Genomic DNA, 13,735 nt, shown 5'->3' on the forward strand with positions numbered 1-13,735 from the left:
GAGAAGATGCTTCCGTGCCATGGGTGATGGTAGGAGAGTTGTCTAGATATGCCCAAGGCAGCTCTGAGATTGCATGTCCTACTGTCTATAATATTCATTTTGGGATTATTTTTCTAGTATAATTGCTGGAGCAATTGCTCCTTCTCTTCTTTTTCTGCTGGTGGCAGATGGCCTGTAGGTACACAAATATGAGCTCATGGTGAACTATGGTTTGAGTAGACAGATCCACACTTACTCTGAAGAGAACCTTCTCTCGGCCTCTGTTCTCTGAGTTTCTACTTGGTGTTTGATCAAGAGCTCTGGTCTTCTCCCTACTTGAGCTCTTTATAAACACAGAACTTGGTGAGATACATCTTTACCTCTGCCATTTGCTGGGGCTTGGAAAAAGAGCTGTAAGTCACATGCCTGAGCCTTAGTCAAGAAGACTTTAGTTGAGGTCCTTCACACCAAACCAGCATTCCTTCTAACACTATTTGAAGTAGTAATGTTTACTGCTCATTTTATTTAGCATTACATCCTCAGTAACCATGTGTATTTTGTGTTTAGTAAATACTTGTTGAATATAATGAATAAATGAATGAGTGAATGATTAATTTAAGTGGCTTGAGCAAGGTTGACCAGTGGCCCACTGGTGCCAGTGAGACCAGTAAGACCAATGGTCTTACCAGTGTAGCATCAAGAGAATCATTATAATCTGCGGGAATTACTTGTAGAACATTTTTAAAATTAGTATTATCATATGTTTGGGAAAAGTAGAAAAGGAAAAATAAAAGGAATCTTCCAATTCAGAGGTAACAAATTATTACCACTTGGCCCCATTTCTTGCAGTCCAATCTTGTTTCCAATCTCAGCTTCAGTTTCCATCCCTGCTCCTAACTTTTGCCTTCGTTGGTTTTTGCACTTACCACTCAGACGCTTTTCTAACATGCTTATCCCATGAGTTGGGTATTCCTGTTCTAAAAATTTCCTTTTATCTTTTCTCTCTGGAGTGCTGGCTCATGCTCTCTGTGGTTTAGTTTGTCACAACTTGAAAGAAAATAATGACGGAGTTTATTTCTAAAATGAACATAGTTACTCATGAAATGGTGCTTGGTCTATTCCTGGGAAGATCCTACCATGGACTGTCATTCTTGGCCCCCAGTCTTAAGCCAAGCTGGAGAGCGTGGAAGGCAATACTTGTTAGACAATGCTTATTGCTATGATAGTTTCTGAACTAAGCCCTAACTGTGCTAAGATGAAGGTGGAAATAAAACAGATTTGCCAATGAAAAACATACAAGGCAGTATTTTCAGCCATCACAGTTTTTTCTATAACTACATATCATTTATAAATTCTTTATGCTGGCCAAGATTAAGGATCATCGTTTATTTTTAGGTTCTTGTCTTTTATCCACTAAACTGTTTTTTTTCATTGAGGTAAGGAATATCACTAGTGTCTTACCAAGTCAAGCTGTGTCTTTGGACATTTAACAGCCGAAGGTAGGAAGTGTTATTTTCCCAGTGTTACGGGACCCTAGTAGGTTAAGAAACATAGACGGCTGTGTGAGTTTTCACTTATTTCAAAATCCTACTCCAATGCCAATGGTACAGTTCCAGCAATTTTATTATTTTGTAATAGATCTTTGATAATTAGCAGCTTAAAGTCTTAAGTCTTTGAAACTATCTTACTAGTTGATAATAACCAAAGTCAAAGAGCTTACAGAACACCATTTTCACCCTGCAGCTGGAATTTGAGTGACCTTTTTCTGTTCCTTTTCATAGATTAAAATATTGTTGATGTATGTGGATTTCTGTCTCTCTTTCTCTCTTTTTTTGGGGGATGCGCTTTTTGAGACAGAGTTTCATTCTACAGTTTAGGCTGGCCTTGAACTTACTTTACAGAGCCCAGGCTGGCCTCCAATGATGTATCTTACTAAGTTGCTAGTTCAGAGTGTCTTTTTTTTTGGTATTTAAACTTTCTGGAAATATGTTTCTTGATTAGGCTGGGGAATTTGTCTTTCATTTTTGCTTTTGAGAATATTGAATTATAGTAAGACAAATAGAAACGAAGGCTGTTATCCACAGGTTAGAATGGGTGCTAGGGGAAGGCGAGTAGGAAAGGAAGTTGTACAGTGTTTACTCTAGTGAAAAAAAGGACTGACTTCCTTTGGGGGCAGTGCATCTCCACACACCTGGTAAAGGGCATAGGGTCACCATAGTATGACATAGGTCACCATGTGCTACAGTGTGCTTTTCCAGTGATGATCTCCCAGTAAGAAACTCCTTGACAGCCCATCTTTTATGGTGCTAAATAATGATACCTTTTTATCTATTTTTCTTGTCATAGATTTGTTTTTCAAATTTAGGAGTGAAGAAATTGGGGTTTTTGAGTCCCCATCCCTATGTGTAGCACTAGGTCCAGTTGCGCTCTGTCATTGGTGTCCTCAGATAGCTTAAGGACTATTCTGATGTCGAGGGAGTCAGGGAGGGTTCTTGGACCCTGGTGGGATTTAAGGCGATATTGTTTAACCTTTGTGAGCACCTTTTCCTCTCTTCAGGATGGACCTGAAAATACCTATTCCTTTCCTGCATGGCATTGATGTGTGAAGATAGAGGAGGCAGGGGATCTCAGCTTTGAAAACTGTAAAATTTCTAAAACTTAATTGTGCCTTGGGTGGTCTTGGTAAAGTATAGACTTCGATTTGGCAGATCTAGGATGGGGCAATAGAGTGTGCATTTCCAAGGAGCCCAGGTGCCGCTGCAGACTCAGGCCCGTGCACCTCACTTCAGAAGCCAGGGTCAGCATCAAGCGTCACGTTATCTGGTGGGATATTATTATCCCAAGGAGCGAGGCTGTGCCCCCCTGCCGCAACAGAGCTTCCCAACACCAGCGTGCCGTAGAGCAGGGCCTGGGATGTGTGGGGTCTCCTGAGTTGCCCTGCAGCTCCAGGCACCTCTGCTGGTTCTGTGTGTGCCTGAGGTGAGCATGTTAGGGAGGTAGGAGGGAGTTTGAACAAGTCTCTTATTAGTTCTGTGAGTTGCAGACACCAAAATAGAAAAGAAGGGGTGTGAGAAAGGACTGTGAATGGGGAAGAGGAGGTCTAAGAATGGAGGGTTCCACTGGCAGAGTTTGTTTGGTGCGATCAGCCATTCAAGGGCACTGTGTTCACCGTGTCCGCCCCCGCCCCCATCTCCCACCCTGGCAGATGGGGCCATCGCATCCTCCTTCTTCACCTTCCCCCTTCTGACCTTGGACTTACGCCACTGTGGCTTGGGTGAGAAACATCAAGTATTAGGAACTTACGTTCATCTCAATTATTTTAACTCGAGGTACTGTACTTTTTTTTTTCCTCCTTGTTTCAGAAAACTTTTTTGTTAACTTTCTGAAATGTCAAAAGAATTGATATGTGTGTATATTTACAAAATATACCTATTTGTGATGTTGTTTGTTTCCTGTCTTTTTCCTAGTTGAATGTTAGGAATTTTTTTGTTTTGTTCAATGATATATCCCAAGCGTGGTGCACGGTAAGAACTCAGTCAGTGCGGTGAAATATTGAATGACTCCATTACAGAACTCAGTGTTGATTTCTTTTCTTCCTCTAGATGTTTATTCTTTCCAAGAAGAGGAACCTGTGTTGGATCCTCACTTGGCCAAGCACTTAGCACATTTTGGAATTGATATGCTTCACATGCATGGGGTAAGAAGGTCTTTTTTCTCTAATCCCACTTGGGGTGGGGAGAAGGTGGGGGGAGTGGGTGAGGGTACTGCAGTTCACTTAATATGTAATTCCTCTAACATGAATCTTTATTTCTTAGATTTTGTGTTTTAATTTTGCGTGTACTTCTTAAATTTAATTAATTAGCATTTTCTTTCGGTTACCAGCTTAGATTTTTAAAAAAAATGTAACAAAAATGGCATCTCATTGGGTACAGTTTTGTTGTATTGGAGTTTATTTGCACAGTTTCTGTCTTTTTTGATGGTCCATTGTGCAAATTACTCTGTGTTCACTAAAGGGAGAAGGTACAGCGAAATGACCTTTAAAATAATCTGTGCTCAACATCTTTTTTAATTAGTTTCAGGAAGGGAAGCAGAGCTCCTGGGGTGACAGAAAGAATTAGCTGGTACATTGTTGTTGGTGGAAGAGCTTTGGTTCATTTAGTACTGTTTTCAGGTCGATATCATGCCTATGTAGTGTTTTTCCCTGTAAGGTGCTACTTAAGTGTATGTGTTTTGTTTTAGCACTTTCCTCCCACGCTTCCCATCTCTCCTCATGTTTCCCTGTCTCCTCTTTCTCATTTATACCTAGCTTTTCCTTTATTTTTCTCTGTGTTTCTTTAAGCCTCCTTCCTCTTGGAAGGTGGTCCGCACGTTTTTGTTCCACACGCCTTGCGTTTTTGTTGTATTGCATCTTCCCTTGGTCTTTCTGTTTCTTTTTTTTGATTCCTGTTTTTCATCTTCCTTCCGTCTTCTTCCTTCTCAGTCGTTCTCTCTTTTCTCATGTAAATATTTTTCCATTTTTTTAATGTGGTAAGATATATATAACAAAATCTGCCACCTAGCCTATTTTAAGTGTATAGTTCTGTGGCATTAAGCACATTGACATTTTTGTGCAATTATCATCATCTCCCACAGTCTATTAATTAGATTGTCTATTTCTCCATGTAATTGGGGGAGGGGCGATTACTAGAAATATCCACTGACATTAGAAATAATTCATGAGACATAATCTTGGAATAGAAATCATATTTAAAGTTGTTTTTCATTAATGACTTTGCCCCAGACAGAGAACGGGCTCCGGGACAATGACATCAAGCCGAGGGTCAGCGAGTGGGAAGTGATCCAGGAGTCGGGGACAAAGCTAAAGCCCATGTATGGCCCCGGGTACACGGGCCTAAAGAACTTGGGCAACAGCTGCTACCTCAGCTCAGTCATGCAGGCCATCTTCAGTATCCCAGAGTTCCAGAGAGCGTAAGTGCCTCGCGCGGCTGATGGGCCCAGAACTTTGGTCTCCTGTCCCTGTGTCCCTTCTGCTCAGTGTGTCCAGGGAACGGGCTCACCTTCATTCCTCCTGCCGCTTGTCCATGGTGTGACTTCCTGAAGCTTGGTGGGAACACTTACCAGTCTTATGGGGACAGATTTGGAAGCTGCAAACACTCTAGGAGGGTTTGTTATATTAGTTGTGGCTTTTAGACTATCACTCTATGTGCCAATGTTATATTCATCATTAATCTTCACAGTATACTTCCAAATCCCATGTACAGATGTGGTATTAGGGAGTCAGTGAATTCTTTAGCTGATGTCGCCCCTCTGGGAAAGGAAAGTATTTTTAGGGGACATAGAGTTTTCATATTTTTGCTACTCAAAGTGTGGTTCACCGCCAGCATGATGGCACATGCCTGTAATCTCCACTGCTGGGAGGCTGAGGCCAGAAGATCACCAGTTTGAGGCAAGCCTGGGCCACTTACAGAGATGTTGTCTCAAAATTAAAAAGTGTTGGTAGTTGGGTGTGGTATGCCAGTAATGCCAGTACTCTAGAAGGCCTAGGCTGGAGGACTGCAAGTTTGAGCCTAGCGTAGCCAATGAGTGACTTAGCAAGACCCTGTCTTAAAATAAAAAGGGCTGAACTTATAGCTCAGTGGTAGAGTGCTTCCCTGCTGTGCACAAAGCCCTAGATTCAGTTCTCACTACGACCAAAGCAAACCAAATATACACGCGCACACTCACACACACACGATTGTGGTTCACAGATGGGTGCTGATCTGTGAGTAGTTTGTGAACCGCTTTATGTGAGGATATAAATATGGAAATTGGAAGTGAGCACTTAGACATTTTTGTAGCAATTTGACATTGCCAGTTTTTACAAGTGGCGTTTTACTTTTCTAATAATTTATGTGGATGGCATTTAAAAAGGTGTCATCCGTCTGAGTTGGACAAAGCTGGTCCTGTATCACAGGCATTTTAGAGGCGTAGATTTAGGGTGCTTCCTAAGGTACACTCATGGGCAGCCACTGCGTGTGTTTAGAAGACTCCAGTGTTTCTGAGCAGGTAGGTTTCCACCATGATTCAAGTGTGTGAGAGAGACTGACAGCAGAGAGCGTGCTAGGAATAGCACAGGCCTATGTGATACTCATGTGGAATCGAAATCTTAATATCTTAACTAGTGGATAATTAAAAGTATGTCAGGTAACCTTTTTTTCTTCCCTCTTCTTCATATTTGAAGACTTAACCTCTTTTTGCTGTTTTCTGGCTTTGAAAATGTATGGTTAGTGTTCCGTGTCCATTTTTCATTTTCTCATCCACCAAGGACGAGTGTGTTGGGTTCTGCTGAACAGTGTGCTGGGTGTGTGCAGGTTAGTGGTAAACAAAGAACATGGTACCCACCCTCAGGGGACACACCAAGGAATGGACACTACATAAGTAATCCGTAAGAACAACTACATGCACATAAACATTGTGCATTCCAGGAAAGAAAAGGAAAGGAAAGGAGGTGGTCAGAGAGGACGCTGGGAAGGACACAGCCCCTGTCAGCTGTGTGAGAGGAGCAGGGACAGAAGGTGTTGGGCAGCTTGTTGGAAGAGCAAGTTTCAAACTTGAGATGGGAAACTCTTTACAAAGATGTGCATGGTGTGCCATATTATTTTTAGATTCTTACCCACATCTCATGCTTGTATTATTATCATTTGACTGGGGAATAATGTAGCTCTGTCTCATGACTCATGTTCCCAGATCTTGCTTGGAGATGTTGAAGAAATGTCCTGGTAGGTGTTGTATAATTATTATTTCTTTCAAACTAAGGTGGAAGAAACCTGTGTTCTTTTCTTACAAAATCCAACAATATTTTTTAAAGAGAAAAGCAAAACAAAACAAAAAAACAACCCAAAGTAAAAAACAAAACAACAAAAAACAATAAAAATGATGTAGAATTTCAAAACAAGGTGATAGGAAATTAACAATAGTTGTTATATTACATATTGTTATCTTTAAAGTAGTTGCTCAGATCACCAGACATAGGCATGTAAGATCAATAAAACAATTAAGCATTAACTGTTCCTTTCAACAGACCAATAGAAATCAGTAGTACAATTATCCCAGCTATCCTATCTTGTGTCTGTCTGTCTGTCTATCTATCTATCTAATCAGTATCGATATAGATACCTATCAGTGGTTGGTGATATAGTTCGGTGGTACAGTGCCTACCTGGCAAGCAGAAGGTTCTGAGTTTGATTCCAACAATATTTTTAATGCTTTACAAATCTACAAATAAATTCTTTCATTTTACATTCTACAGTTAGACCAAAAATTAACTTTCTAAATTTTTTCTTTAATGGAAAATGTATATCATGTCTGTGGTTTGAATTTAACATTTGAATCTCCCCCTAGTCATGTTTCAAGAGTTCTGAAATTTGCTATTATATTACTGAATATTTTATGTTCTATTTTGTAAACATTCACAATATATGTTACACTGTGAGCAATGTGCTTTTCACATTCACCTTCATTCTTTGAGCAGATATCCCTAGATTAAAATCTATGCTCTTCAAACTCTCTTTTCTCCAGGCTAGCTTCAAGGAGTTAGGTCCAGGGACAGTGTCTGTTTTGTAACTAGGAAGACTGACCCACAGAAGGAGATGATGTATGCACACCACAGTGTAAATTCTCACTGAGGATCAAATCTGGATAGGCTTGTGTGCAAATTGAATAAGTAGGCTGGATTGTCAGGTAGCCAAATTACATGATATTCTTTGAGGGCCACTAGGTTACAAACTGATGGTATAATATAAATTTAAAAATTATTTAGGAATACTTCTGTATTTTAATTTAATTTTCTTGTAATGGGGATTTTTTTTTTTTTACAATTCATTTTATTTATTTATTTTTATTTTAAAGAGAGAAAAAACAATAAAAATGATAACAGAATTGCAAAACCAATAACAGTGATTACTATATTGCATATTGTTATCTGCAAAGTCATTGTTCAGATTACCAGATACAGGCATGCAGAATTGATCAAACAATATAAGCACTAACTGTTCCTTTCCATGAACTAATAGAAATTAGTTGTGCAATTATCTTAGCTATCTTGTGTATATGTACATATCTTTTCTTTATTTTCCCCTTCCTTCTTTACCCTTTTCCCTTATCCCAGTTGTTCTTTCCTTTTGAGCAGTTTCTTTCACTATATCTATTGTACCTTTTGGATCTTATTTACTCTTTCAGTTTGTTACGCTACATTGTTGGTCAAATGGACTTTCTGACATCAGAGATTTACCCCTGTAACTCTGTCCTTCTCTGCCAGGCTTGCCTTAAGCACAAGTCTTTTCACTATTGTATATCTTTCCAGTGCGTGTTTTGTCTGGTTTTGAAATATAATGAAAATTGGATCATAGGACAGCTAATGAGCTCATTCATCATGCTGTATATTATAAAAAATTCACCTACGACTGCTGCATCTAGGTAGTTTAGCTGTGTAGTTTGATTTATCTGTTGTTTGGCTCTCTGTCTTTTGAAAATTTAAAAAACATACAAATAGGACTGGCTCAGAGACTTGTGATCTATTAACTTTGCTATTCATATACAATTTGAGACACAAATCTTGAGTTTGTGGACACAGGTACCCAGAAATTTATAGTAGTTCAGGGATCCAATTGGAGGTCATTATTACCTACTGGTATGTCATGGTTTTTTGCTAGGCTTTTCTTACAATAATTCCTGTGTTGGTCAGCTTTCTATCACTGTGACAAAATACCCAAAAGCAATCAAATTAAGAAAGGGGAAAGGTTTAGTTTGTTTTAGTTCAGTTTTGTTTCAGTCTAGTTGGCCCTATTGTTTTAGACTTGTGGTTGCATAATTCGTCATGGTGATAACTTGTGACAGAAAAGGACAATGCACCTCACAGGTAGTAGAGAGAGAGGGAGAGACAGAGAGAGAGAGGGAGGGAATTTGCCAGTGATCTAATTTCTGACTTCCTCCCACTAGGCTTTATCTCCTAAAGTTTCCACTATTTCCTGAAAGTGCCATTGTCTAGGAACCAAAATATATCCATTTCAGGTACTAGTCTAGTGCTGGAGATACAGTGATTTAAATAAACAAAGTCTCTGTTGTCATGGAGATTGCATTCTAGTATGAAATCTCTAAATAGATAATAAATAAAAAGAGAAATGAATTGCTTAATTGTAAATAGTGATGCATGTGAACAAACTAAGAAGGTCAGCCAGGGACAGGAGATAAGGAGTTAGGAAGGGTGGAGGTGACTACCCTTGTTTTGGCTGAGTCTAGTGGGGTGACTTCCAGCAGACCTGAAAAGGAGTTGCCAAGCAAGTATCTGTGAGGAGACAGCAGATGGCATGGCCTTGAAGCAGAGTGAGCTTGGCATGCCCTGAGGCAGCAGGAGGGGCAGATTGCCAGAGCATTGTGGGCAGGGAAAGAGTGGTTGCAGAGGAGGTCAGAGAAGTAAGCAGATTAGGGTACAGGAAGGACCAGAGAAAGGGATCTGTTTCTGAATCATTCTTTCCAGAGCTCTCAGGCTCAGAGAATCAGAATTGAAGGGGGAAAGAGGAGCAAACAGTAGAGGATGTAAAATAGTCCGTGACTGAGGCAGTGAAAAGAATGATAGTGCATTAAGATGTTAGGGTAGCATGTTCTTTCACTATGAACCCAGCAGAAGAGGGGGTTGGGTACTGTTTAAGGGAGAGGGATGCAGGTACAGCCACCAATGGCTCAGGGCCTTTCTGGGTTCCTTGGGTAGCTTTGGAAGCTACTTAATGAATTTGTGCCTCAATTTCTCATCTCTCACATTGATACTAACAATCTGTTCCGGTTATGATTGTGATAAAGACTCTACTTGCTACTATAGGAAACCCTCAAGAAATGGTTGTTGTCACTGCTTCTAACATTATTATTTTGAAATAATTGGAAAATTCATGATTTTAAAGAAAAAAATTATCCACACACTTGCTGAGATGGTAAGACAGATATATACAACAAAGGCCGCCATAATAAGTGTAGGGACCACATGACCGAGGTCTTGTAGTGAATTAGGGAGAATGGGCGCAGCTCTAACTCCAGGGAAGACAAGTAGAGATTTATAACTGAGGAGCAGGGTGAAGGTCACTGGATGGAGCATTACTAAAGAGGAAACATCAAGAATGAGGGGCATCGGGCTAAACTGTCTTTATAAGAGTATTGCTAGGGGCCGGGGATATAGCTCAGCGGCACAAGTGCCTGCCTGGCAAGTGCAAGGTCCCGAGTTCAATTCCCGGTACCAATTAAAAAAAACAAAAGCGTATTGCTGAATGTAAGTCAGATGCGAAGATGGGGATATTCATTCAACTGACTCAGCAGGATTCTCACTCGAAATAGATGCTACAAGAGCGGAAAGGGAAGCCTGTGTTGGGACTGGCCAGAGTGCTCAGAGGAGCCTGACCAAAGTTTTGGAGCAACTTGTTTCTCTCGAAGGAGAGAGTTGTTACTCACCTCACCTTCTGTACTTGCAGTGGTGATTACGAGAGCATACACTGGTGTTTTTTATTTCTGGTGACCTGTTAGAATCTTGTGGGGAACTTTAAAAGAATCCTAAGTCCCAAAACATAATAAATTAGGAAACTAGAATATCTGCAAGTGGCTCTGGCTTTGTTAATTTTAAAAGAAGCTCTTTAGGTGATTCTAACTTGCAACTTATGTTGAGACCCAGTGATAGAAGGATTAACATTTCAGGATGGCCCATGATTTTGACAGGCAAGAACATCTTCATGAGAATGATTATTTCAGCGCTGTTTTTCTCTCAGTTCCTCTGTGTATTATCTTCCTCATTGTTGGAGAAAAAAAATTCTGACATCCATAATTTAAAAGAGGGGATGTTTATTTGCCTTATGACTTGAGAGGATCCAGTCCATAATTGTGAGGCTGCAAAGCAGAAATGTCATGGCAGAAGGGTAAGCTGGAACAGAGCTATGTAGTTCATGGTGGCTGGGAAACAGAGTGAGGGAACAGTGCCAGAGAGAAAGCGCCAGATATAGACTTAAAAGCCACAACTCCATGACCCACACAGAACTGTGCTTCTTAATCTTCTGGGGGGACCCCAAGACAATCAAGTTGACAGTTGCTTCACCATCACACTCTTTTTGACTGTTGCTTCTCATTTCCTAGGTATGTTGGAAATCTTCCAAGGATATTTGACTATTCGCCTTTAGATCCAACACAAGATTTCAACACACAGATGTAAGTGCCAGGTTATAGTGTTCAAAATAACATTATGCAATGGAGTGTTCACAGTGCTTATTGCTGGGCTGCAGAATTAAAGGCAATGCTTTTTTAAATCTTTATTTTCTGTGTTTGTAAGTGCTCTAAAAACAACAATAAAATTATTTATAGAGTATTGAGGAAAATTTGAAAATGGAATCAGAGTAAACAGTCAAGTACATAAATAATTTGTAAATAATCAAGATAAAATGTTCCACTTCGAAGTGGCTGTACTTGTTGGAATTCATTGATGATTTTAATATCTATACAGGAAGACACAAATAACCTCTTTGTTTCTTGTGTTTCCCTCCTGACCAGGACTAAGTTAGGACACGGCCTTCTCTCAGGCCAGTATTCAAAGCCTCCGGTGAAATCTGAGATCATCGAGCAGGTGATGAAGGAGGAGAACAAGGTATGTGTCCAAGGGCTGCCGTGTTGACACGCAGGTGGGTGTTCTATGCCTTATAAAGGGTGCCTATAAATTTAGCAAGCTGTCAGAATAGCTATTTAATTTCAGAGTGAGTGGTGTCTGTCTTTGTGTTGCTAAAAATCATGATAGGGAATACCAGGGCTAGGGTTTCCAGGGACAGTTGCCCCATGAGGAAGATAGGTGTATGCACTGTTATAATTGATCCTTGGAAACAGTTATAAGGCAGAAGGAATGAGGCAGCAGGAAAGAACCTTATAAGAATATAAACATTTCCCCTTGGTAACATAATCTTGGTCCTTTTCTCTTAAATTTCAGGTGTTGTTTGCTGTGGTTTCTCAAAAGGCTGGTTAGTAAACAACATCCATTTTCCTCCCTGGAACTGAGGATTCACAGTTTCTGGGGAGGCCTGATTTTGATAAGTTGCGCCATGACTTTTAAACACACTCATGGAGGACAAGCTCAGTTGGCGAATCACTATGAGTGGATAGAATGACTGAAAGATATGCTCATTGCCTGTCCGGTCTGATTTCCTGGCTCCTTCCTAGGCTGCTCTGCAGCACAACTGCAGAGGGTGGTGCTCATAGCCTGCTCTTTTTGAATGGTGCTCTTGGAATTGTGCAGTGCACTGTCATGTGGCTGTATCTGGTACCCTTGGCTCCTGTTGCTGCAAATGTCTTGAGTGGAACACGCGTCTGTTCCTATTGCCAGGAGAAAAGACTGAAAACCCACAACTTAAAGGAGTTTATTTTGGCTAATGGTTTAAGAGGCTTCAGTCCTTGGGAGGCTGGCTCCAAGGCAGAATGGGCGTGGTGGAAGGCCTGACAGAGGAAAGCTATTCCACCTACCGTGGCCAAGAAGCAGAGGGAGAAAGATAGGGAAAAGCCAGGGGGAGAGATAAGCCCTCCAAAGGCATGCCGCCAGCGACCCAGCTCCTCTAGCAGCCCCCACTTCCCAACTGCACGTTTAGCAATGAACTCATTAATGAATTAATCCACTGATGAGTAAAGTGCTCCAATGACCCAGTCACTCCTGAGCTCCACCCTAAACACAGGTGACTCTGGGGAGACATTTTATATCTAAATCATAGCAACGTGTCCACCTCAGCACTACCCACTGTTTCTTTGGAGCACCTTTTCCTCGGAACACACTAAATACTTCCCGACTTAGGGTGCAAGCTAGTTCAGCACTACTCTGAAGTACGTGACTTTCCATTCCGAGGCAGTTTACCCTTAACCAGTGTCTGTAGACCAGGAGCAGGAGTCAAAAGCAAGTGTGCTCTTGTTCATGCAGAGTTAGCTGGTTGTAGATGGACACAGAAGTGAATGAGAGAAGGAAGGTTTTCAGGGGAACTGTTGAGGCAGTGTTCTGAGAAGAAAGTAGGATGTAAAGAAGGAGGAAGGGGAAACAGATTATAAATGGTGAGTGGACAGGTGATCAGGGATGTGGGACAGGAAGAACTTACACTCTCAAATCACCTCACAAAATAAAGGGTTCCTTATACCCCAGAGTTTGGAGCCCCTCACCTGGGGTACAGTGTTGGAGATGGTTCAGGTGAGGGTTGGGGTGTGTGGGATTTCTAGGCTGCTTCTACCTCTGAGCTTCTATGAAACTTGGCTGAGATGATGGTAGAAAAGCTGGTCCAGATTTTTGTTTGGATTGTGCTTATGCTGGGTGTCCATCAGGAGCCTGGCTCCCTCCCTGGCTCTGCAGGGAGCTGTGGGAAGGAGAAGGCATGGAACAGCCCATCTCAGCGTTTGCTGGGCAGGATGGGTTGAGGTGGTGATGGTGAATATTTCTGTGGGGTGTGCTCTCTAATGATAAAATCTGTGTATGTTACGTGATTATTGCCATAGTTTGGAATCTCCTCATTTTAGAAAATACGAAAATGCAAAATCATCAATGGAGCGGTATTTGGACCTAAAGTTTGTTTTTGCTAGTGTTTTAATGTCCTTTTATAGTGGAGAAAAAGTAATTCTTATATGAGCCAGGCATATTGTTTATTCTCTTTACAAATAACGCCATGTTGGAGCCTCTGTCTCTCTTCCCCTTTGCCTCCAGTGGCTGCCGTGCGGTAGCTCTGCGGACCTC

The 13,735-nt window shown here is 41.1% G+C and overlaps 1 protein-coding gene across 1 annotated transcript in view; it reads left to right on the forward strand.

The window, feature by feature from the left end:
- Usp13 (ubiquitin specific peptidase 13 (isopeptidase T-3)) overlaps nt 1-13,735 on the forward strand; it is a gene marked incomplete at its 5' end in the record, with an annotated part of 83,980 nt that overhangs the window by 21,932 nt on the left and 48,313 nt on the right. Inside the window, 4 exon segments of the mRNA XM_005383048.2 lie at nt 3,582-3,676; nt 4,760-4,947; nt 11,125-11,196; nt 11,536-11,629. Of these exon segments, the coding sequence (XP_005383105.2) occupies nt 3,582-3,676; nt 4,760-4,947; nt 11,125-11,196; nt 11,536-11,629 (449 nt within the window).

This window comes from Chinchilla lanigera, unplaced genomic scaffold (genome assembly GCF_000276665.1).
Source record: "Chinchilla lanigera isolate Chin_1 unplaced genomic scaffold, ChiLan1.0 scaffold00019, whole genome shotgun sequence".
In the NCBI taxonomy this organism is placed as follows: Eukaryota; Metazoa; Chordata; class Mammalia; order Rodentia; family Chinchillidae; genus Chinchilla; species Chinchilla lanigera.